Source organism: Lepidochelys kempii, chromosome 9, assembly GCF_965140285.1.
Source record: "Lepidochelys kempii isolate rLepKem1 chromosome 9, rLepKem1.hap1, whole genome shotgun sequence".
In the NCBI taxonomy this organism is placed as follows: domain Eukaryota; kingdom Metazoa; phylum Chordata; order Testudines; family Cheloniidae; genus Lepidochelys; species Lepidochelys kempii.
The window spans coordinates 103,285,497-103,308,746 of NC_136388.1; the positions used below are offsets into that span (position 1 = coordinate 103,285,497).

The 23,250-nt window shown below is 47.0% G+C and overlaps 1 protein-coding gene across 3 annotated transcripts in view; it reads left to right on the forward strand.

Annotated features, from left to right (window-relative positions):
• GCNA (germ cell nuclear acidic peptidase) overlaps nucleotides 1-23,250 on the forward strand; it is a 54,848-nt gene that overhangs the window by 10,284 nt on the left and 21,314 nt on the right. For all 3 annotated transcript variants that reach the window (XM_073358689.1, XM_073358688.1, XM_073358690.2), the window contains one exon: nucleotides 13,204-13,369. In XM_073358689.1, coding sequence (XP_073214790.1) covers nucleotides 13,204-13,369 — 166 coding nt within the window. The remainder of the gene's footprint in view (nucleotides 1-13,203; nucleotides 13,370-23,250) is intronic.

Below are 23,250 nucleotides of genomic sequence, written 5' to 3' on the forward strand. Positions count from 1 at the left end.
CCCCTTCAGTTCCTTCTTACCGCCAGTGACAGTTGTTGGAACAGTGGTCTCTTGTTCGCAAGTGCTACTACACCCTAGCTACTCTATTTATCTCTAGTGTTAGTTATCTGTTATCTTTAGCGTTAAATATAGTCATTAACGCTTGAAGGGGTTTTCCCGTTCAACGAGTGCACCGTTCTCACTCCCCGGCCACCCATAAGAAGCAGGCCACGGAGAAGCCCCCAAAAAGACCCAAGGTGGTAGTCGCACCCTCGACGGGACACGGTGCAGACCAGGGACATAAGGCTGACAGACCTCCCAGTTGGCCTCGTCCTCCCCAACCCCCGCCTCCCCGGGAAGCCCTGTACCACCGGACTCCCTGCAGGTGGAGGAGGTTACACTGCCTTCCACACCCGACACCTTTGAGGCTACCAGAGGGCTCATTGAGATGACGGCGCCCAAGTCTCCAGTCTCGAGGCCTAAACCATCTCAAGCCCCGGCACCATCAAGAGGCAAACCGGCAATCTTTGGGACATCTGCCCCCAGACCAACATCTCCACACCACTCTGAGTCCCGGCATCGCACCCAGATTCCGCGCCGGTCTGACTCACGGCTCCGGTCTGACTCGCGGCACTGGTCTCACAGCCCTGATCCTTGGAGCCACTCCCGCTCGAGGTGGTCATTGGCTGACAGGTCATGGTCCCGCTCAAGGTCTAGGTCAAGGTCTGAGACCCCACAGCACCACTCGAACCGACACTGCTCCCCATTGCGGCACCGCACCTCTCCGCAACACCGTTCGCGAAACCGCTCTGTGGCATGGCACCGTTCTCCATCGCGGCACCAGTCGCGGTCGCACTCCTGTGGCCAGTCTCCACCAAGACAAAGTCCAACATCTCGGCACCAATCGATCTCCTGGTACCGCTCTCCACAATGGCACTGCCAATCACCATCTGGATCTTGCTGCTCCGTATGGTACCCATTCTGGCTGTCGGGGGACCGCGGCACCCCCCCCAGCACAGCGTACTGCCCCTCCTTGGGCGTCTCGCTCCCAGTCACCTTCCCCCAGGTTGGGTAGGGCATCAGGAGCATCGGAGACACCCTGATCAGGTCTGGGCAGTCTCGGATGGGACTCTTCAGCACCCACTGGCAGCCCCAGTGGCAGTTCGAGACTCCCTGGGCATATCACCAAGCCCAGGGCGCCCCTCCAGGCGTCCCTCCGCCTTCATGTTCTAGGTCCTTTATTCCAGAGGCAACCATTAGTCATCCTTTTCTGGACCCCACACAAACCCTGGATCCAGCCCCACCCTTGTGGAGGCTACACCCAGTGCCCAGGAGGAACTGGAGCCAGTGGACCAAGGGGCTGTCTCGGACCCGATTCTGCCGGTCGCTGCCTCCTCATCTTCTCCTGATGAGGCGGTGGCAGGTACATCCGCATCCGGCCCTCCACCCATGGACTACCGGGCCCTACAGGAACTCCTACGTTGAGTGGCTTTAAACATGAATCTCCAGGTGGAGGAGGTCATGGAAGAAGAGGACCCCGTAGTGGACATTCTGACACCAGAATGGCCCTCTAGGGTGGCGCTGCCCGTTATAAAGACCATTCAGTTGAATGCCAAAACAATCTGGCAAACTCCAGTCTCCAATCCCCCCATGGCCAAAGGGGCCAAAAGAAAGTACTTTGTCCCCACTAAGGGGTACAAATACCGTTTTACCCATCCTCCCCCATGCTCCCTGGTGGTGGTTGCAGTAAACGGAAAAAGAAAGACAGGGTCAGCAGGGGCCTGCCCCTAAATCAAGAGATGCAAAATGTCTGGCACTTTTTGGTAGAAAGGCTTATTCTACCAGTGGCCTCTCCCTACAAATCGCTAATCAGCTCGCAATCCTTAGCAGATACAGCTATAGTTCCTGGTCTGCTATTCAAAAGTTCAGGGAGCTCCTCCCATCTGATTCTCGGCAGGAGCTGGGAGCCATTGCCGAGGAGGGCAGACTAGTGGCCCGGACTGCTCTTTAAGGCTCTCTGGATGCCGCGGATGCGGCAGCGTGTACACTGGCATCTGGTATCGCCATGCAATGTAACACCTGGCTTCAGTCCTCGGGTCTCCCGCCGGAAGTTCAGCAAACTATCCAAGACCTTCTGTTCGATGATCAGGGGCTCTTTGCTGAACAGACCAACTCTAGGTTGCATAGCCTGAAAGATTCAAGGAACACAATTAAGTCTCCAGGCATGCATACCCCGGCGTTTCAAAGAAAGCAGTTTAAGTGCCAGCCCACCCAGCAGCAGTCTTTCCCCGGTAGGCCCAGGCAGGACTTCTCCCGCTGGAGGAGCAGATACACCAGGCGCAGACCATTGCGTCCTCTCTCCGGTCAGGGCCAGGGACAGTCCAAGCCCCCTCCAGGCCCTAAGCACCCATTTTGAAGGTGCGCATGAGGACAGATTACCAGTCCATATCCTGGCCAGTTATTCTCCCCTCCTGAACAGTCTATCCTGCTTCTACCATGCATGGTCCCTTATTACATCGGACCAGTGGGTCTTCCACACAGTAGAGGCGGGCTATTCTCCCACCGCCCTTGCCCATCCCTCTTCAGGGACCCCTCTCACGAGCAACTCCTGATCCAGAAGGTCCGGTCCCTCCTCCCTCTTAGAGCAGTGGAGGAGGTACCTCGGGAGTTCAGAGGCAAGGGTTTCTACTCACGCTACTTCCTCGTTCCCAAAGCAAAGCGGGGTCTTTGGCCTACTCTGGACCTAAGGGAACTCAACACGTACATCGTCAACTCAAAGTTCTGCATGGTTTCCTTGAGCATGATCATCCCCTCCCTGGATTTGGGAGTCTGGTACGCCGCCCTCGATATGAAGGATGCTTATTTTCACGTTTCAATCAACCCGTCTCACAGACGTTTTCTCGGTTTCATAGTAGACAAGACGCATTATCAGTTCACGGCTCTCCTGTTTGGCCTGTGCACGGCTCCCCGCATCTTCACCGAATGCATGGCACTCATGGCAGCCTTTCTTCACCGCCACCATGTGTACGTTTACCCATACCTAGACGACTGGCTCATAAGAGGCCTGTCTCGCCAGCTGGTAGAATCACAGGTACAATTGGTCAGGGACACGTTAGACCGCTTAGGCATTATTCTGAATGTCAGCAAGTCTGTTCTCACCCCAACACGAACAATAGAGTTCATTGGGTCAGTCCTGGATGCAAATCAGGCGAGAGCGTTCCTCCCAGAGGCCCATCGTCTAGCCCTCGTGCAGGTAATCACCGGCCTTTGCAACTTTCCCACCACCATGGTGAGACAGTGCCCCAAGCTGCTGGGCCTCATGGCGTCCTGCACCGACATGGTGCAGCATGCCAGGTTGTGGCTCAGGCCCCTGCAGGCGTGGATTACGTCCGTGTATCGCCCGGGCCACTACAGTCTGGACATGGTGCTGACCATTCTAAGACATACCCTCAATTCCCTACAATGGTGGCTTGACCCCTGCATGGTAAGTGCCGGGGTACCATTCCACGCCCCCCAGCCCACTCTGACATTGGTAACGGATGCATCGGCGCTCGGCTGGGGAGCACATCTCGGGAGCATGACGACTCAGGGCCTATGGCAAGTAGAGGAACTGGCTCTGCATATCAACATCAAAGAGCTCAGGGCAATCCACCTCGCATGCCAGGCGTTCCTATTCCGCTTGCAGGGCCACTGTGTAGCAGTACTGGCAGACAATACTACGGCCATGTTTTACATAAACAAGCAAGGCAGAGCCCGGTCATCTCCTCTCTGCCAGGAAGCTCTCCTCCTATGGGAATTTTGTTTAGCCCACTCCATCCTTCTCCAAGCCTCATACCTGCCGGGCATTCAGAACGTACTGGCAGACAGCTTGAGCAGGCGGTTCCTCACACACAAATGGTCGATTTGTCCGGACGTCATCCACTCCATCTTCCACAACTGGGGACTTCCCCGAATAGATTTGTTCGCCATGCAGGCCAACAGGAAGTGCCCAACCTTTTGCTCTTTCCGGAGTCACAGCCCGGGCTCGGTTGCGGACGCCTTCCTGAATCCATGGTCCGGTCAACTACTATACGCCTTTCTGCCATTTCCTCTCATCCACAAGGTGCTTCTCAAGGTCCGCAGGGACAAGGTGGACATCATCCTGGTGGCCCTAGTTTGGCCTCGCCAGTGCTGGTACCCCATCCTCATGGACCTATTGATCTGGTCACCGATTCATCTACCTCTCACTTCAGACCTCATCTCGCAGAATCACAGTCGCTTCCTCCACCCGGACCTTCAGTCACTTCACCTCATGGCCTGGAGGATCCGTGGTTGAACCAAGCAGAGCTCGCCTGTTTGGACCCAGTGAGGCAGGTGCTCCTGGAAAGCCGCAAGCCTTCTACCAGAACCACTTACATAGCAAAATAGAAAAGGTTTTCTATCTGGTGTGCCCAATGGCAGGTACTCCCACTCCAGGCTTCAATCCTGTGCATCCTGGACTATTTGGTGCACCTGACAGATCAGCACCTGGCATTCGGTTCTCTTAAGGTTCACCTCGTGGCTATTTTGGCATTTCACCCTGGCGATTCCAGGCACTCAGTGTTTGCAAACCCTATCATGGGACATTTCCGAAAAGAACTAGAAAAGATCCATTGCCGATGAAGCCCCCTGTCCCTGCCTGGGACCTCAATTTAGTCCTGTCTCATTTCATGGGTCCTCCCTTTGAGCTGCTAGCTTCATGTTCGCTCCTCTACTGGAAGGTTGCCTTCCTAGTGGCCATCACTTCGGCACGACACATTTCTGAGCTACGAGCCCTCATATGTGAGCCCCTGTATACCATCTTTCATAAGGACAAGGTGCAGCTTAGGCCTCACCTGGCCTTCCTACCAAAGGTCGTGTCCCGCTTCCATGTCAGCCAGGATATTTTCCTGCCGGTTTTCTATTGAAAGCCGCACGCCACGCTCCGTGAGCAGCAGCTGCATTCATTGGACGTTAGAAGGGCACTCTCTGTCTACATAGACCGAACGAAGCCGTTCCGCAAAACAGCCCAGTTGTTCGTCACTCTAGCGGAGCGGATGAAAGGTTTGCCAGTCTCTTCCCAGCGGGTATCCTCCTGGATCACAGTGTGTATTCGTACTTGTTATGACTTAGCAAAGGTCTCTCCGCCTGTTGTCACAGCTCACTCCACGAGGGCTTAGGCCTCGTCAGCAGTCTTCCTGGCACACGTACCCCTCCAGTAAATCTGCAGGGCTGCTTCATGGGCTTCGGTGCACACGTTCACGTCACACTATGCCATCGTCCACCAATCAAGTGACGATGCGGCCTTCGGCAGGGCAATTCTCCAGTCTGCAATTCCTTGACTCCAACCCCACCTCCAAGATAAGGCTTGGGAGTCACCTAATTGGAATTGATATGAGCAAGTACTCAAAGAAGAAAAAACGGTTACTCACCTTTTTGTAGCTGTTGTTCTTCGAGATGTACATTAGCCTGGAAAAAGATAGTGCCCATCTTTAAAAAAGGGAAGAAGGAGGATCCTGGGAACTACAGGCCAGTCAGCCTCACCTCAGTCCCCGGAAAAATCATGGAGCAGGTCCTCAAGGAATCAATCCTGAAGCACTTACATGAGAGGAAAGTGATCAGGAACAGTCAGCATGGATTCACCAAGGGAAGGTCATGCCTGACTAATCTAATCGCCTTCTATGATGAGATTACTGGTTCTGTGGATGAAGGGAAAGCAGTGGATGTATTGTTTCTTGACTTTAGCAAAGCTTTTAACACGGTCTCCCACAGTATTCTTGTCAGCAAGTTAAAGAAGTATGGGCTGGATGAATGCACTATAAGGTGGGTAGAAAGTTGGCTAGATTGTCGGGCTCAACGGGTAGTGATCAATGGCTCCATGTCTAGTTGGCAGCCGGTGTCAAGTGGAGTGCCCCAGGGGTTGGTCCTGGGGCTGGTTTTGTTCAATATCTTCTAAATGATCTGGAGGATGGTGTGGATTGCACTCTCAGCAAATTTGCGGATGATACTAAACATGGGAGGAGTGGTAGATACGCTGGAGGGCAGGGATAGGATACAGAGGGACCTAGACAAATTGGAGGATTGGGCCAAAAGAAATCTGATGAGGTTCAATAAGGATAAGTGCAGGGTCCTGCACTTAGGACGGAAGAACCCAATGCACAGCTACAGACTAGGGACCGAATGGCTAGGCAGCAGTTCTGCGGAAAAGGACCTAGGGGTGACAGTGGACGAGAAGCTGGATATGAGTCAGCAGTGTGCCCTTGTTGCCAAGAAGGCCAATGGCATTTTGGGATGTATAAGTAGGGGCATAGCGAGCAGATCGAGGGACGTGATCGTTCCCCTCTATTCGACATTGGTGAGGCCTCATCTGGAGTACTGTGTCCAGTTTTGGGCCCCACACTACAAGAAGGATGTGGATAAATTGGAGAGAGTCCAGCGAAGGGCAACAAAAATGATTAGGGATCTGGAACACATGACTTATGAGGAGAGGCTGAGGGAACTGGGATTGTTTAGTCTGCAGAAGAGAAGAATGAGGGGGGATTTGATAGCTGCTTTCAACTACCTGAGAGGTGGTTCCAGAGAGGATGGTTCTAGACTATTCTCAGTGGTAGAAGAGGACAGGACAAGGAGTAATGGTCTCAAGTTGCAGTGGGGGAGGTTTAGGTTGGATATTAGGAAAAACTTTTTCACTAGGAGGGTGGTGAAACACTGGAATGCATTACCTAGGGAGGTGGTAGAATCTCCTTCCTTAGAAGTTTTTAAGGTCAGGCTTGACAAAGCCCTGGCTGGGATGATTTAATTGGGGATTGGTCCTGCTTTGAGCAGGGGGTTGGACTAGATGACCTCCTGAGGTCCCTTCCAACCCTGATATTCTATGATTCTATGTGTTGCTCATAACTATTCCATTTCCCCCCCACCTTCCCCTCTGTCGGAGTAGCCGGCAAGAAGGAACTGAAGAGGGGTCAGGCCGGCAGGGTCATATATAGAGCACCATATCAGCCCCACTCCAGGGGACTCCACAGCCAGCCCGACAAGTAGCTACTAGGGAAAAGTTTCTGACATCTGTGCACGCGGCGCGCGCGCACACCTAACTGGAATAGATGTGATTAGCACATCTCGAAGAACAACAGTTACAAAAAGGTGTGTAACCGTTTTTTCTCAGATCTTCTGTTCCTACCACAAAGGATTTATCGGTCTCTCTCTGCAATTCCAGACCTATTGACCTAGAAGAAGTTGTATTTCTAGACTCTCTCCACTTCATAGGACTTTGACAGATCTGGATCTGGTCCGTTTGTGGGGGTGGAGGGAAGGTACAGGAGATTCTATTAAACTTCAGGAAACAGTTAACTTGCCTTTGTTATGATCATAAGTGGAAAATGTTCTTTGTGAGCACCCACCATTAACGTAGCCCAGCTTCAGCTGCTGTTCACTCTATACCTGAGTACATAGTTCATTTGAAATTCCTGGGGCTCTCTCATATTGTCAGTAAAAGTACATCTCTTAGCCATCTTCAGCTCACACAGCTTAATTGAGTAAATACTTCATTTAGCCATGATATAGTAAAAAGATTCTTGAAGAGGTTAATGAATCCTTGGGTTAAAGAACCCACACATAGATTAAAGTCCTATGTAATACTATTTAGTCATTAAACCTCCATTTGAACCTATGAGAGAATGTTCCTTGTTTCATCTCTTAGTTAAGACAGCTTTATTATAGCTATTATATCTATTAGGTGAGAGAGAGCTGCAGAATCTTGTGGCTGGATCCCCCAACTTATGATCTTTCACAAAGAGAAAGTTCAAATATGTCCTTATGGATGCTCCATCTTTGGATGTGCGTGCTCAACTGGTGGTTTTAGCTAGCAGTGACTGTCAATCTGTACTGTGCACTACACCTCCTTGTGCTCCTGTGTGAGGTAGTCATAGGCAGACGAAACCCCCTGGCACTGCGGCTTCTTCTCCACTGCCCCTCTGGTCAAGACAGTCCAGAGTGATGTCTACTGCATTCATAGCTTTAGTCCTTTTGGTTTTACTTACTCTAGTTTTAATTTAATTTTATTCTGTTTTATTTGTTTACTTGTGATTTTGTAAGCACATGTGTACATTACCCCCCTCAAACTTCTTTTCTGTGGCCAGGGTCTTTTGCCTTCGGTTGTTCTGTCTACAGCTTTCCTGCTCGGGTTATGCCAAGGACTCCTGGCTTTAATCCTTGTCAGACCTGCCACAGATCTTTCCCTCTCAGCCATGTTCCTTCCAGCTGCCTCAGAAAGTTCCATGTCCCATCTAAGTTCAAGGTCTAGAGGAACTTTTAAGAGCAGATCTTGCAAGCTGAGGGATATTAGGCTGAAGTTCCTTCTTATGGCATGCTCACTGAGATCTGCAGGGTCCAAATTCCCTCCCAACCTCAGTTTAGGCCATGCTGATGCCCTCAATCTTGGCAAATATAGACTATAGAGCTGCTCTGGAGTCACGTTCTAAGAGACAGACACTCATTCCCTGGAGAAAGACTCCAGGAGGAAGGGGAGGTCATTGCCAAAGTCGGAACTTAAGAAAACTTCACGTCAGTACTGATGTAATGAGAGTTCATCTAGCAGACACCAGTCAGCTCCAAAGTCAATACCAGAAGAGGACCCCACTAGGTGCAAGAAGGACTCAAGAAGCAGGGATTCCTCTAATACATCTGGATCCTTGGGATGCAGCCACAAGAACCATTCAGATTATACCTTGGCTCCGTCCCTGGTACCAGACTCCTCGCCTGCATTCCTATAGAGTGCATGAACCACTTCTCCGTATTGTCTCTGATGCCTTGCCAGTCTATGATGGAGCACTCCACTTAACTCCCTAGTACCAGCCACGTTCCTTTTGTATGATGATCTCTGGGCCTCAGGAAAACCAGGCTCTCTCCTCCTAAGGGGGTACCAAGAAAGACCTTGTCTGGTACCATCCTGCCTGTTGGAGCTAGAGCCTCCATCTGTGCTACTACATTTTAGCACCGCTCACATCCACTGGCACCAACTTGACTGTCTGCCCCTCCATGGGCTCTGATATCAATAGGGCCCCTGGTGCTGAGGGCTTCCCCTTTGGACACTGCAGAGAATAAGAAATCGAACATGGACGTCTCTGGCTTTTTTGACTTCCACTGCACACTGTGTGGCTGTTTTTTCAGAGAACTATCCACAATGACTCCAAGATCTTTCTTGAGTGGTAACCGCTCCTAACAGCTAATTTAGACCCCATCATTTTATACAGTTAGTTGGGATTGTTTTCCAGTATGCATTACTTTGCATTTATCAACATTGAATTTCATCACCATTGTGTTGCCCTGTCACCCAGTTTTGTGAGATCCCTTTGTAACTCTTCGCAGACTCTACCTGAACCAAGTTTGACACTGTATCAGACCACAGATCAGTCAGAGAAACCCACAGATGATGATAAGAATGTTAGGCCACATGGTCTCTACACATTTGTGATTTGATATGCAGCTGTCTAGAGTGCCTCCTGGAACAGCTGTGCGACAGCTACAACTCCCTGGGCTACTTCCCCATGGCCTCCTCCCAACGCCTTCTTTATCCGCACCATAGGACCTTCCTCCTGGTGTCTGATAGTGCTTGTACACCTCAGTCCTCCAACAGTCCACGTTCTCACTCTCAGCTCCTAGTGCCTCTTGCTCCCAACTCCTCACACGCACACCACAAACTGAAGTGATCTCCTTTTTAAAACCCAGGTGCCCTGATTAGCCTGCCTTAATTGATTCTAGCAGCTTCTTGATTGGCTGCAGGTGTTCTAATCAGCCTGTCTTAATTATCTCCAGAAGGTTCCTGATTGTTCTGGAACCTTCCCTGTTACCTTACCCAGGGAAAAGGGACCTACTTAGCCTGGGGCTAATATATATGCCTTCTATTACTCTCCTATAGCCATCTGGCCCGACCCTGTCACATATTATTGTTAAATTGGTGGAAGAACCCAAATGCAGTTTGTAAGAATGTTTCATTTTCTGAGAAAACCTGGATTTGTGCTGGAAATCACTTTAGATAAGCTATTACCAGCAGGACAGTGGGGTGGGAATAGGTATTGTTTCATATTCTCTGTGTATATATAAAGCCTGCTGCAGTTTCCACGATATGCATCTGAAGAAGTGAGCTGTAGCTCACGAAAGCTTATGCTCTAATAAATTGGTTAGTCTCTAAGGTGCCACAAGTCCTCCTTTTCTTTTTGCGAATACAGACTAACACGGCTGTTACTCAGAAACACATTAGTAACAGATGCTTTCAATAAGGGATAGGGAGCTCATTCAAACCATCACAAGGGCTAAGGACTGTGGGCATGCGAAGATAGTCACCTGTACATCAACATATTAGAACTCAGAGCAGTCTACCTGGCATGTGCCACATCTCTTGCGTTGAATGAAAGGAAGACAGTTTTGGTAATGGCAGGCATTACCACAGTGATGTTTACATAAACAGACAGGGATTAGCCAGATTTCTCCTGTATGCCAGGAGGTGATTCACCTGTGAAACTTGAGCAAGTAACAGTCATAACTCTTTATCTGCTAGGATTACGAAATATATTGTTGGCTCTTCGGACAGTTTTCTGACAGTGATCAATAAGACTCCATCATTCAAAGAGTATTTTGTGAGTAGGGTCATCCAACTTGTTTGCCATGGAAAAGAACAGTGTCAAATCTTTGTTTGAGAGCCCCGTATCTTGAGCACATGTATTCATGTTTCTTGACTTTAGCAAAGCTGTTTCTTGACTTTAGCAAAGCTTTTGACACGGTCTCCCATAGTATTCTTGTCACCAAGTTAAGGAAGTATGGGCTGGATGAATGCACTATAAGGTGGGTAGAAAGCTGGCTAGATTGTCGGGCTCAACGGGTAGTGATCAATGGCTCCATGTCTAGTTGGCAGCCGGTATCAAGTGGAGTGCCCCAAGGGTCGGTCCTGGGGCCGGTTTTATTCAATATCTTCATAAATGATCTGGAGGATGGTGTGGATTGCACTCTCAGCAAATTTGCGGATGATACTAAACTGGGAGGAGTGGTAGATACGCTGGAGGGGAGGGATAGGATACAGAAGGACCTAGACCAATTGGAAGATTGGGCCAAAAGGAATCTGATGAGGTTCAATAAGGATAAGTGCAGGGTCCTGCACTTAGGACGGAAGAACCCAATGCACAGCTACAGACTAGGGACCGAATGGCTAGGCAGCAGTTCTGCGGAAAAGGACCTAGGGGTGACAGTGGACGAGAAGCTGGATATGAGTCAGCAGTGTGCCCTTGTTGCCAAGAAGGCCAATGGCATTTTGGGATGTATAAGTAGGGGCATAGCGAGTAGATCGAGGGACGTGACCGTTCCCCTCTATTCGACATTGGTGAGGCCTCATCTGGAGTACTGTGTCCAGTTTTGGGCCCCACACTTCAAGAAGGATGTGGATAAATTGGAGAGAGTCCAGCGAAGGGCAACAAAAATGATTAGGGGACTGGAACACATGACTTATGAGGAGAGGCTGAGGGAGCTGGGATTGTTTAGCCTGCAGAAGAGAAGAATGAGGGGGGATTTGATAGCTGCTTTCAACTACCTGAAAGGGGGTTCCAAAGAGGATGGCTCTAGACTGTTCTCAATGGTAGCAGATGACAGAACGAGGAGTAATGGTCTCAAGTTGCAGTGGGGGAGGTTTAGATTGGATATTAGGAAAAACTTTTTCACTAAGAGGGTGGTGAAACACTGGAATGAGTTACCTAGGGAGGTGGTAGAATCTCCTTCCTTAGAGGTTTTTAAGGTCAGGCTTGACAAAGCCCTGGCTGGGATGATTTAACTGGGAATTGGTCCTGCTTTGAGCAGGGGGTTGGACTAGATGACCTTCTGGGGTCCCTTCCAACTCTGATATTCTATGATTCTATGATTCCTCATACTGTGGACTCCAGGGGTGACGTATGCATACCCTCTAATCCCTCTGATTCTAAGGGTGATCAGAAAAAAATTCAGGACCTTTTCCTTTCCTTTCCTTTCCTTTCCTTTCCTTTCCTTTCCTTATACAGAGCTCTTCTTCAGTTCTCTGAACTTTGTAAAGCGGCATCTTGGGGATCAGCACATCCAGTTTCTAAACATTATTCTTTTTAAGAGGCATCTAGTTCTGATTCCCATTTTCGCAGAGCTGTGTTGCAATCCCTATTTAAGTAGATCTGAGCGACCACCACCTTTATATCAGTCACTGCTTGCAAGAATGGAATATATGTGGACAAGCACTCAAAAGGAAAAAGTTACTCCCCTTACAGTAATTGTTGTTCTTCAAGATGTTGTCCATGTGTATTCCACAACCTGCCCTTTTTTCATGCTTCTGCGAAGTCCTATACCTTCTAAATCCTGTACTGGGCAAAGCAACTGACACAACTGACCCCACTCTGCCCTTTATGCCTGTGAGTGGAGGAGACATGAAGACACTCAGGGCACAGGGACAGACCCAATGGCTACTGCTGGCCAAAAGAATCTGAAGTCGAGCACGTTGGTATATGCGCACCGAGAGTGGAATACATAATACCGGCTAGTTATGTAAGCAACCATTTTTCATCTAATCTGTTACCACAAGCTCTAAAATGTCTTAAACATAATCACAATGTTATTCCATGGCTTCTCTAGAGGTCAGAATTCAGATTGTATGTATGCCTTATCTGTGCACTTCCGTATCATAACATGTTTGGTTTACTGTTAAGTGTAACTTTTAATCAGAATTTCCTGGGTCTATAACACTTGGTTTTGGGATAATTACATCTGTTGTCTATTTTTTTTAAGTTTCTGATGCCTGCTTTTGTCCTAACTCCATTTTAATGCTGGGGGGAGTGGGGGGGTGAGAGAGAGAGAGATTACAAACTGTTTTTGCATCTGATTTGAACTGTTAATGTTCTGCAGATCAAAGAAGATTTTTCTGACACTGAACTAATTTTTCTAAAGACTATAAATATATCAAGTAATATTTTTGGCAGTAGTAGAGGAGCTCTAGTTATTGAGACAGTTATATCATGTTTGTCAACCGATAAACTACTTTGGTGTTTTGAAGGCAATCTTGTGAATATACCCAGCACCTCTGAAGGTGGGCATATTGAGTAAGGAATGCACAGTTCACGGTGTAGTGGTTTGTGATCCTGTTGCCAGTCTCTATATTCTGTATTCGCTGGTGGAACTTCATGATATTTGGTTAAATTGGTTGTTTAATCTTTTGGTTTGTACTTGCAGAACTGGGAAACTTCAAGCCTCCCTGTGACAGTGCACTATACTCTGTTAAGAAAGAGAGAATTGTGACACCAAAGTCAGAATCCTCTTCATCTAAAGAAATGCCTTCTCTGAAGGTTCCTAAGAGCAGATCAGTCTATTGTGTACATTCATCAGATACAGAGGAAAGGTAGGTCTTTCTCTTCTCCATCTTTTACTCTCTCCTATGAGTATAACAAATGGGTCAGGAGATGCTGGTGAGGTTAGAGGCAAAGCACTGCTGTCATGTAGATTAGCACTGTCAAGGTTCCTCCCCACTCTGAACTCTAGGGTACAGATGTGGGGACCTGCATGAAAAACCTCCTAAGCTTATCTTTACCAGCTTAGGTCAAAACTTCCCCAAGGTACAAAATATTCCACCTTTTGTCCTTGGATTGGCCGCTACCACCACCAAACTAATACTGGTTACTGGGGAAGAGCTGTTTGGACACGTCTTTCCCCCCAAAATACTTCCCAAAACCTTGCACCCCACTTTCTGGACAAGGTTTGGTAAAAAGCCTCACCAATTTGCCTAGGTGACTACAGACCCAAACCCTTGGATCTGGGACTAATGAAAAAGCATTCAGTTTTCTTACAAGAAGACTTTTAATAAAAATAGAAGTAAATAGAAATAAAGAAATCCCCCCTGTAAAATCAGGATGGTAGATACCTTACAGGGTAATTAGATTCAAAACATAGAGAACCCCTCTAGTCAAAACCTTAAGTTACAAAAAAGATACACAGACAGAAATAGTTATTCTATTCAGCACAGGTCTTTTCTCAGCCATTTAAAGAAATCATAATCTAACACGTACCTAGCTAGATTACTTACTAAAAGTTCTAAGACTCCATTCCTGGTCTATCCCCGGCAAAGACAGAATATAGACAGACACGCAGACCCTTTGTTTCTCTCCCTCCTCCCAGCTTTTGAAAGTATCTTGTCTCCTCATTGGTCATTTTGGTCAGGTGCCAGTGAGGTTACCTTTAGCTTCTTAACCCTTTACAGGTGAGAGGATTTTTTCCTCTGGCCAGGAGGGATTTTAAAGGGGTTTACCCTTCCCTTTATATTTATGACAAGCACTCTGGAAATTTGTCAGACTACAAAAGTGCTTGCTCTGCAGTTAACAGTTAAAATTACAAAGCTTGGTCTTTGAATGCTTTCTCATGTCGATTCCATTTGAGGTACATGTGCACCCACATGCACAGTTGTCAGAGATTTTTGCCTTAGCGGTATCAGTAGGTTCCGCAGCGGGGCCCTCTGGAGTGTCGCACTCATGCATCGGTATATTAGGTGCCAGCCGGCCTACACCCTCTCAGTTCCTTCTTACCACCAATGACGGTTGGTTGGAGCACCTTTTTCCCGTTGCCTAGCAAGTGGTTAGCAGTTCTCTCCTTCCTTCTTTCCAAAATCTCATAAGTCGGAAGAGGAGCACAAATTGCACTCTCTGGACATCAGGAGAACCCTGGCCTTTTACATCGAAAGGACCAAGCTATTCTATAAGCTGACGCAGTTGTTCGTCACGGTGGCAGACAGGATGAAAGGTCTTCCAGTGTCTGGCCAGAGAATTTCATCCTGGTTCACTTCCTACATCTGTTTCTGCTATGGTCTGACGAAAGTGCCTCCACCAACAATGGCAACCACCCACTCAACTAGGGCGCACGCCGTGGCGGTGGCATTCCTGGCCCAAGTGCACATTCAAGATATCTGCATGTCTGCTACCTCGTCATCCATCCATCCACACGTTTGTCTCATTATGCACTTACCCTGCAGGCCCAAGACGATGCTGGCTTCAGTAAGGCAGTATTGCAGGCCGCATGACCGTGAACGCCGAGCCCACCTCCAGGGATACTGCTTGTGAGTCACTTAGAATGGAATCGACATGAGTAAGCACTCGAAGAAGAAAAAACAGTTCGCTACCTTTCGTAACTTTTTTCTTCAAGATGTGTTGCTCATGTCCATTCCATTATCCACCCTCCTGCCCCTCTGTCGGAGCTGTCAGCAGGAAGGAACCGAGAGGGTGTAGGGTTGGTGGCGCCTAATATACCGACGCATGAGTGCGGGACAAGGGGGTGCCACAGCCGACCCTACAGATACTGCTAAGGCACCAGCAGCCAGGAAGGCTAAATCACACCTGGAGTTGCAGCTAGCAAGAGATGTTAAGAGTAACAAGAAGGGTTTCTTCAGGTATGTTGGCAACAAGAAGAAAGCCAAGGAAAGTGTGGGCCCCTTACTGAATGAGGGAGGCAACCTAGTGACAGAGGATGTGGAAAAAGCTAATGTACTCAATGCTTTTTTTGCCTCTGTCTTCAGGAACAAGGTCAGCTCCCAGACTACTGCACTGGGCAGCACAGCATGGGGAAGAGGTGACCAGCCCTCTGTGGAGAAAGAAGTGGTTCGGGACTATTTAGAAAAGCTGGACATGCACAAGTCCATGGGGCCGGATGCGTTGCATCTGAGAGTGCTAAAGCAATTGGCGGATGTGATTGTAGAGCCATTGGCCATTATCTTTGAAAACTCATGGCGATCGGGGGAAGTCCTGGAAGACTGGAAAAAGGCTAATGTAGTGCCAATCTTTAAAAAAGGGAAGAAGGAGGATCCTGGGAACTACAGGGCAGTCAGCCTCACCTCAGTTCCCGGAAAAATCATGGAGCATGTCCTCAAGGAATCAATTCTGAAGCACTCCAGAGGTCCCTTCCAGCTCTAATATTCTATGATTCTATGAGCCAGGGGAAGGAGTTGCTCAGACAGTCCCCGGGGCCAGCCACATCAGCCGCTGCTTGATCGGTGCCCAGGGCCACCAGAACAGCAGCTGGTGTGGCTGGCCCTAGGGCCACTCCATCAGTGACTGGTGCGGCTGGCTGCAGGGCCACTCCAGCAGCAGCCAGTGTGGCTGACCCCAGGACTACCCAAGCAGCTAGCCCCAGAATCCATGACTTTCACGACCTCCATGACAAACACGTAGCCCTAAAGATGGTCCCTTGAGTCTTAGGCTATTGTGTGCCTTTCAAGAGCTCTGATAGAAAGGGTGTTGAATTACTTGAACTGTCCTCATTGTTGAACCCTGACCACTCCCTGATAGGATCTGGGGGTCAGATTCTGAAAGTCTTTTTCTGAAACCATCTTTTCCTCAGTGCTGTGGGAGCCTCCATTCCAAGGCAGACTTGTCGCACCATTGCTTCTTTGGGGTTTTCAGTTCATAGAAATGTTTAATACTTTCTGTGAACATATGAAACTTTGTCTCAATCTTGTGGCATTGAGTTCCACAGATTACTTGTGCATTGTGTTTAAAAACAAACTTTTTATAGGTTTTTAATGTACTGAACTTCCCTCTGTTCTTGTAGTGAGAGAGGGTAAACAAGTGCACCTTATTACCTTCTCTGTAGCATTCATTTAAATACCTCCCTTATACTCCCTCTTATTCCCTGTTCTCTAAATAACCCTAATATTTTCAGTCTGACCTGAAATGGAAGTCTTTTCACACTTCTAATCATTTTATCACCTGTCTCTGAACTGCCTCTTTTTACTGTATCCCTTTGGAGGTAGGGTAACTGAAACTGAAGAAAGTATTTCAGGTGCTGACATACCATTTGATTTATATAATGATATTGGAACTTACTTATAGATTTTAAAGCTTGTAAAGGGATCATTATGATCAGCTAGTCTGACCTCCTGCATAACACATGCCAAAGAACCTCACACAGTAAACTCTCTACCAATTCTATAATTTCTGTTTGAGCTATATAGTTATCTTTTAGAAAGATATCCAGTCTTAAGTAAAAAAGCTCCAAGTAATGGAGAATCTTTAGGTAGGTATGTCCTTCCAGTGGTTAATCACACTATTTAGAAATAAGGTGCTTTTTTTTTTTTTTAAGTTTATCTAGTTTTAGCTTCTAACCCTTGTTCTGCCTTTGCCCTTTAGATTAAAGAGCTGTCTATTATTAGAGCTTTCTTAATCTTCTCTTGGATACACTAAACTGATTGAGTTTATTTAGTATCTCACTATAACGCAGGATCATACTTGTTCTTCAAGTGCTTGATCCTCTGTGTAATGCACTACAGGTTTGCACATGTACTCTATGTGCCCAGGACTGGAGATTTTTTCCCTAGGAGTGTCTGTTTGGTCTACTTGGACACCCCCCACTCTCTTTGTGCATCACACCAAGGGTTTTAAGGGGGAGCTGCCAGACTGCTGCCATCTTTACTTCCTTCTTACCACTTATTGTTTAGGACAGAGCGTCAGTGTTCATGCTAACTTCTTCAGCTTTTTCCTGTAAATAAATTGTAAATAACTTTTAATACTTAATTAGATTTAATTATTTAGTGTAGTTAATTGGGATAGATATTCGGGGTTCGGTTCCCTAAAATTCGGAGGAGCGATTCCTGCTTTTATTTAAAAAAAAGGGGGGGGGCATTTTGCTTCTTCCAGTGGCAGCAGGAAAAGGGTTCCGAGGATCCTCCACTTCAAAAAGTGCTGCAAGCTCTTCCTGGTCACAGTCTACTATGATGCCTGTCTGTACTGCCTGGGGAAACCCACATCCAGACCAGGTGTAGGAGGACAAAGCAGTCAAGGAAGTTTCAAGTCTGAAAACTCCTCATGGAGAGGCCTATGAGACCATGGACTGCTGACAGGAGAGACACCCTCTCCCCACAACCCAGTACATTGACCTGAAAAAGGTAGGAACATCCCGTTGAGTTTAGTTCCATAAGAACATAATAATGGCCATACTGGGTCAGACCAAAGGTCCATCCAGCCCAGAATCCTGTCTACCAACAGTGGCCAATGCCAGGTGCCCCAGAGGGAGCGAACCTAACAGGTGATGATCTAGTGATCTCTCTCCTGCCATCCATCTCCACCCGCTGACAAACAGAGGCTAGGGACACCATTCCTTACCCATCCTGGCTAATAGCCATTAATGGACTTAACCTCCATGAATTTATCCAGTTCTCAGACCCTGTTATAGTCCTAGCCTTCACAACCTCCTCAGGCAAGGAGTTCCACAGGTTGACTGTGTATTGAGTGAAGAAGAACTTCCTTTTATTTGTTTTAAACCTGCTGCCCATTAATTTCATTTGGTGGCCCCTAGTTCTTATATTATGGGAACAAGTAAATAACTTTTTCTTATTCACTTGCTCCACACCACTCATGATTTTATAGACATCTATCATATCCCCCCTTAACCTCTTCTTTTCCAAGCTGAAAATCCTAGCCTCTTTAATCTCTCCTCATATAGGACCCGTTCCAAACCCCTAATCATTTTAGTTGCCCTTTTCTGAACCTTTTCCAATGCCAGTATATCTTTTTGGGATGAGGGGACCACATCTGTACACACTATTCAAGATGTGGGCATACCATGGATTTATATAAGGGCAATAAGATATTCCCCAATTTATTCTCTATCCCTTTTTTAATGATTCCTAACATCCCGTTTGCTTTTTTGACTGCCACTGCACACTGCATGGACATCTTCAGAGAACTATCCACGATGACGCCAAGATCTTTCTCCTGATTAGTTATAGCTAAATTAGCCCCCATCATATTGTATGTGTAGTTGGGGTTATTTTTTCCAATGTGCATTACTTTACATTTATCCACATTAAATTTCATTTGTCATTTTGTTGCCCAAGCACTTAGTTTTGTGAGATCTTTTTGAAGTTCTTCACAGTCTGCTTTGGTCTTAACCATCTTGAGCAATTTAGTATCCTCTGCAAACTTTGCCACCTTACTGTTTACCCCTTTCTCCAGATCATTTATTAATAAGTTGAATAGGATTGGTCCTAGGACTGACCCTTGGGGAACACCACTAGTTACCCCTCTCCATTCTGAAAATTTACCATTTATTCCTACCCTTTGTTCCCTGTCTTTTTTTTAACCAGTTCTCAATCCATGAAAGGATCTTCCCTCTTATCCCATGACAACTTAATTTACATAAGAGCCTTTGGTGAGGGACCTTGTCAAAGGCTTTCTGGAAATCTAAGTACACTCTGTCCACTGGATCCCCCTTGTCCACATGTTTGTTGACCCCCTCAAAGAACTCTAATGGATTAGTAAGACCTGATCTCCCTTTACAGAAACCATGTTGACTTTTGCGCAACAATTTATGTTCTTCTATGTGTCTGACAATTTTATTCTTTACTATTGTTTCAACTAATTTACCTGGTACTGACGTTAGACTTACCGATCTGTAATTGCCAGGATCACCTCTAGAGCCGTTCTTAAATATTGGCGTTACATTAGCTCTCTTCCAGTGATTGGGTACAGTAGCTGATTTAAGGACAGGTTACAAACCATAGTTAATAGTTCCGAAATTTCACATTTGAGTTCTTTCAGAACTCTTGCGTGAATGCCATCTGGTCCTGGTGACTTGTTACTGTTAAGTTTCTCAGTTCATTCCAAAACCTCCTCTAGTGACACTTCAATCTGTGACAGTTCCTCAGATTTGTCACCTACAAAAGATGGCTCAGGTTTGGGAATCTCCCTAACATCCTCAGCCGTGAAGACTGAAGCAAAGAATTCATTTAGTTTCTCTGTGATGACTTTATCGTCTTTTAGTGCTCCTTTAGTCTCTCGATCGTTCAGGGCCCCCACTGGTTGTTTAACAGACTTCCTTCTTTTGATGTACTCAAAAATATTTTGTTATTACCTTTTGAATTTTTGGCTAGCTGTTCTTCAAGCTCCTTTTTGGCTTTTCTTATTGCATTTTTACATTTAATTTGGCAGCGTTTATGCTCCTTTCTATTTACCTCATTAGGATTTGACTTCCACTTCTTAAAAGATGCCTTTTTATCTTTCACAGCGTCTCTTACATGGTTGTTAAGCCACGGTAGCTCTTTTTTAGTTCTTTTACTGTGTTTTTTAATTTGGGGTATACATTTAAATTTAGCCTCTATTATGGTGTCTTTGAAAATTGTCCATGCAGCTTGCAGGGATTTCACTCTAGTCACTGTACCTTTTAATTTCTGTTTAACTAACCCTCCTCATTTTTGCATAGTTCACCTTTCTGAAATTAAATGTCACAGTGTTGGGCTGTTGAAGTGTTCTTCCCACCACAGGAATGTTAAAGGTTGTTATATTGTCACTATTTTCAAGCGGTCCTGTTATAGTTACCTCTTGGACCAGATCCTGCGCTCCACTCAGGACTAGATCAAGAGTTGCCTCTCCCCTTGTGTGTTCCTGTACCAGCTGCTCCAAGAAGCCGTCATTTAAAGTATCGAGAAATTTTGTCTCTGCATTTCATCCTGAGGTGACATGTACCCAGTCCATATGGGGATAATTGAAATCCTCCACTATTATTGAGTTCTTTATTTTGATAGCCTCTCTAATCTCCCTTAGCATTTCATCGTCACTATCGCTGTCCTGGTTAGGTGATCGATAATAGATCCCTACTGTTATATTCTTCTTAGAGCATGGAATTACTATCCATAGAGATTCTGTGGAACATATGGATTCATTTAAGATTTTTATTTTGTTTGATTCTACATTTTATTTCACATATAGTGCCACTCCTCTCTCTCTCCCTCCCCCCCCACACACGACCTGTTCTGTCCTTCCGATATATTTTGTACCCCAGAATGATTGTGTCCCATTGATTGTCCTCATTCCACCAGGTTTCTGTGATGCCTATTTTGTCAATATCCTCCTTTAACAGGAGGCACTCTAGTTCACCCATCTTATTATTTAGACTTCTAGCATTTGTGTACAAACACTTTAAAAACTGGTCACTGTTTATTTGTCTGCCCTTTTCTGATGTGTCAGATTCTTTATGTGAATGTTTCTCGTCTGATCTGGCCCATACTTTATCCTCTTCCATCCTCTCCTCCTGACTAAAACCTAGAGACTCTCTATCAATAGAAAAGGAGTACTTGTGGCACCTTAGAGACTAACCAATTTACTTGAGCATAAGCTTTCGTGAGCTACAGCTCACTGCATCCGATGAAGTGAGCTGTAGCTCACGAAAGCTTATGCTCAAGTAAATTGGTTAGTCTCTAAGGTGCCACAAGTACTCCTTTTCTTTTTGCGAATACAGACTAACACGGCTGTTACTCTGAAATCTATCAATAGATTCTCCTGTAAGAGAAGTCTCTGTCTGATCCATGTGCGCCTCTGCACCAATCGGCTTCCCCCGCCCCCCATCTCTTTGTTTAAAAACTGCTCTGCAATCTTTTTAATGTTAAGTGCCAGCAGCAGGCTGGATCCACTTTGGTTTAGGTGGAGCCCATCCTTCCTGTATAGGCTCCCTCTATCCCAAAAGTTTCCGCAGTTCCTAATAAATCTAAACCTCTCCTCTCTACACCATTGTCTCATCCACGCATTGAGACTTTGAAGCTCTGCCTGCCTACCTGGCCCTGCACGTGGAACTGGAAGCATTTCTGAGAATGCCACCGTAGAGGTCCTGGATTTCAGTCTCTTTCCTAGCAGCCTAAATTTGGCCTCCAGGACGTCTCTTCTACTCTTCCCTACGTCATTGGTATCTACATGTACCATGACCACTGGCTCCTCACCAGCACTACACCTAAGTCTATCTAGATGCCTCGAGAGATCCACAACCTTCGCACCAGGCAGACAAGTCACCATACAGTTCTCCCAGTCATCACAAACCCAGCTATCTATGTTTCTAATGATTGAATCTCCCATTATTAATACCTGCCTTTTCCTAATGACTGGAGTTCCCTCCCCTGGAGAGGTAACCTCAGTGCGAGAGGCTCCCAACTATGGAAAGGTTTCCCTCTGCTCCCGTTGAGTGCTCTCCTTCTCTGGGCCTTTCATCCTCCTTAACAGCGCAGTGACTGTCTGACCGGAGGTGGGACAAATCTACAGTGTCCTGGAAAGCCTCATCAACATACCTCTGCCTCCCTTAGCTCCTCCAGTTACGCCACCCTGGCCTCCAAAGCCTGTACACAGTCTCCAGCCAGTTTCAGGCCTCCACACCCTCTCCCAGCTGGCTCCAAGAGACATGAACAGAGCCAAGGCAAATGGGGAGGGAAAGGAGAGGCAAGCACTCCAATAAGGGAAAGAGGGAGCTCCATATCCAAGCCCTCAAAGAGGCAAATGTCCCTATCTCATACCAAGCCAGGAGAGATCTCATGCTTTGGAGTGGAACTGTCTGTCTGATATCGGGACAGACCAGCCTGGTACTTCATTGAAGGTCAAGACTCTACCAACTCCTGGTACTGGGAGTAGTATTTTTGACACCAACAACAGCCGTTGTGTTGGCACTGCCAGATCCGGCACCCTTTGTGTTTTCAAGCTGGAGTTAAGCTACCTCAGTACTGGTCACCAGTACCATCAATGAGTAGAGGCAGCTGATCACTACCTCCTCAGACACTGAGAGCTCTCCCATTTTTGATCTGAGGTCAGAGTCAAAAGATGGAGTTGGGTATGCCCCATATTCTGACTATTCCCTGAGGGGCACCTCTGGGGGCAAAACCCATACAGTGTGTCAGGAGTCTCCAGCGTATCTCAGTACTCCCAAAAGAACAGACATACCCTCCCTTTACATACCCATCACCCTGGGGCCAGGCACCAAGAAGGTCTGAAGTCTCACAATGACAGTAGTGGGGCCCAGAAAACCTGTGATACTAGTACCCTCCCCAACAGCCACAATAACAGGAATAGGCAAACACCATGCCGGTGATCCTGTCAACATCCTCTCCAGATGAGGCAGTGATTCCAGCTTTCCTGCCATACCCTAAGGCTTTCCAGGACTTGCTCAGAACGGTACAATTTCCTTTGGAAGAGGTCCATGAAGTCCACAGACTGCTAGACATCCTGCACAGTTCTGGACTGAGTATACTGGCACTTCCAATCAACTATGCCATCCTTGAATCTGCCAAGACACTTACATACCTCTGAAAGGGTCAGAATACCTATTCTTATAGCTGCCTCCCAACTTCCTGGTAGTGTCACAGGCCACCAAGCATAGTAAGCACCGACAAGCCCGGTCTACTCCCCAGGACCAAGAAGCAAAGATGCTGGACCTCTTTGGGAGGAAGGCATCTTTGTTGGACTCCCTCCTGTTTTGAGTTTAAAACTG